Source organism: Aplysia californica, unplaced genomic scaffold (genome assembly GCF_000002075.1).
Source record: "Aplysia californica isolate F4 #8 unplaced genomic scaffold, AplCal3.0 scaffold00157, whole genome shotgun sequence".
NCBI lineage: Eukaryota > Metazoa > Mollusca > Gastropoda > Aplysiida > Aplysiidae > Aplysia > Aplysia californica.
In genome coordinates, this window is record NW_004797427.1 from 1,030,684 (window position 1) to 1,033,495 (window position 2,812).

General features: G+C 40.0%; 1 protein-coding gene across 1 annotated transcript in view; it reads left to right on the forward strand.

Moving 5' to 3' along the window:
- Positions 1 to 2,812, forward strand: part of LOC101854567 — a gene marked incomplete in the record, with an annotated part of 44,722 nt that overhangs the window by 18,746 nt on the left and 23,164 nt on the right. The window contains 1 exon segment of the mRNA XM_005097562.3: positions 2,386 to 2,580. Coding sequence (XP_005097619.2) covers positions 2,386 to 2,580 — 195 coding nt within the window.

A 2,812-nucleotide genomic window follows, 5' to 3' on the forward strand; every position in this document is an offset into this window, starting at 1 on the left:
AAAAACGAAAGAGAGCTTCAAAACAGACTGCAGCGCCATCTGAAGTAAAGAGCATACTTCCTGCGGACACTTTTTTGGCTGAGTGGCCCATCTTGTTATTTACTATCTTTGGTAAGACAAGACGGGACAACAGCCTCATTTTCGTTCCAACTGGCTCCCCTTGGTAACCAGCTAGCTGCGCGTTTAAAGCGTAAACAAACGACAGAAAGAAAGAGCACACTGTTCAACTCGCTGAAACAGCTGCCTACTTTGAATTTCATAGTGGCAGTTTTGCCTTTGTTTTTGTTTTTTCATATAAACTGTTTGGCATTTATTTTGACTTGTTTTTGTTCTCATTTTGAATATAGTGAGTTGAGAAATTTAAGGTTTTTATGAACGGAAAGCGGTAGTGGGTTGAACATGATGATGTAGATCTAGGAGTTTACGAAACGTAGAAGTAGATTAGATCTTCCAGTTTAAAAACGACAGAACAGCCAGTGGTGTTCTGCAACGAACTGTTGTCCTACAGAATATACAATAGATTGAATATTTTTTAAACTAAAGATACGGCCACCGCTAGAGTCCAGCAGTCTAACTGTTGACTAGATCTAGATCTAGATCTAGATTAACTACACAGCGAGCTGTTCCCCTATGTCAGAATCAATGATCAAGAACGGAAGCTAGGAAACAAAGAAGTGCTTATTTGCAAGGCCTAACTTAAAGTTCGAGTTGCACAGTCTTGTTATTGTTATCCAAGCGTCTTTCGACTTAAACTTGCTCAAACTCTAACTCAAATGATTATGATTATGAGAGATGAACAAGACTTCTACTTTTGTGCAAACAATGTCAGAAACAATGGTTAGATTAGATCTAATCTTGATCGGAATAAGACAACGTCATAAAAAAAGGAGTCAAATCCTAGGAGGTTTATAAAAAAACTGAGAAAGCTTCCACAATTCAGGCAGAACTTCAGTATTATCATGTAGAAACGATGGCTACTACATCTAGATCTAATTCTAGTACTGGCGTTTCAAATAGCACTGGAGCTATTCAGAACGCGGAGTTGCAAATAGCGCTTGCCGGGAAACAATGGCACGCCTGTACAATAGCGGTCCCGTTTGCACTAAATCGCTCAAGGCCTAAGTGACCCTGTAGTAATTTTTACGTGTTTCTTATTTAGATTCAGGCATAGATTATAGATATCTAGAATCTAGATCTAGATCTAGATCAAAACTGAATTAAAATTATAGATCTAGATCTGGAAATAGATTGCGTATGCATCTCGGCTATCTAGATCTAGATAGAATCTAGAGATATCTAGATTTAGATCTAGATCTAGATCTAGATTCACTCCCACATGACAATAATGGCTGTCATTTAAACATCAAACGGGACTACAATTGTACAAGTGCACCAAAAAAGAAGCCATTGAAACAAGCACAGAAGCTTAATCTATCTACTGTTGGATAGTATGAATCAAGTTTCATGATATAGATCTAGAGTGTCTCCGCCAATTCATAGACATACCGCTAGTCAAGAGTCGACCTTCGGTCATTCGCCAACCACTTAGGGGCCTAGATCTAGATCTAGATCTGCTTTCCGAATTGCACACTCTTAGCTGGGTGCAAAACAAAATCTAGACTCTGTATATTTAGATAGGCTACGTTTATTCATTAAATACTCTCTCTCTCTCTCTCTCTCTCTCTCTCTCTCTCTCTCTCTCTCTCTCTCTCTCTCTCTCTCTCTCTCTCTCTCTCTCTCTCTCTCTCTCTCTCTCAGGGCTGAAATATATTAATTTTAGTAGGCCTTGGCTAGACATACCGCACGAGATTATCAGTAGCCTTGCATTGTAACCAATGTAAACTACCGCCAGTCCAGCGAGTTATACGCGCAGCAGCAAAAATGGGAGGGGCCTGCGCTTGTCACATGACGTTAAGAAGAGTTGTCCCGTCTTGTCTTCTTCCGTCTATATATATATCTATGTTTAGAAAACAAAATGTGACATAGACCAAAAACTTAGTTTTGCTAAGACCCAATATTTTTCTCATTCAAATCAATTGTATTACAAAATTGTATTATATTTTGTGTAGTCTCCTGCTAAAATGTATCGTTATACATAGAACTATACTTTTAGCAACATGTGACTTAGTTACACCATTTACTTTTCTGAAACTCCATCAATTGCATTGTGGGTGGTTGGCAGGTGCTCTTGTATGATTTGCTCCTTCTTTCCTATCAAACATCTAATATCTTTATTTCCATTCTTTCTTTTTGTGTTTGTTACTCTCTGGTAACACCTCTAATCTTCGGCACTTATATGACCTTATTGTGTTGCAAGTGCCATAAAACTCTTACGAAAAAAAAATCAATAGCAATATCATTAATCATTTCTGGCACTCCCCTCAGCTGATCGCGGACATCCTCCAACAACTGGAGTGGACTTTTGTGGTGGTGGTGTATGAGAACGACGTCTACGGCAGGACTGCCTCTCAAATCTTGTCCGAGAAGGCGAAGGAGAGGGGAATCTGCATCACCATGAATGAGCCACTTCCGGACACGTTCATCAGTGATCTCAGTCGACGACTGGCCAAAGTGTTGGAGGTGGGGATTTCTTTCTTTTTTTCTTGCTCTCTCTCTCTCTCTCTCTCTCTCTCTCTCTCTCTCGCTCGCTCTCTCTCTCGCTCTCTCTATCCACCTCTCTTTCTTTCTCTCTCTCTCTCTCTCTCTGTCTCCCCCCTCTCTCTCTCTAAATATTTATCATTCTCTTTCTTTCTTTCTCCCCTGCCTTCCTCTCACTCACTCTCTGTGTGTCTGTTTATGTATCTCTCTCTCC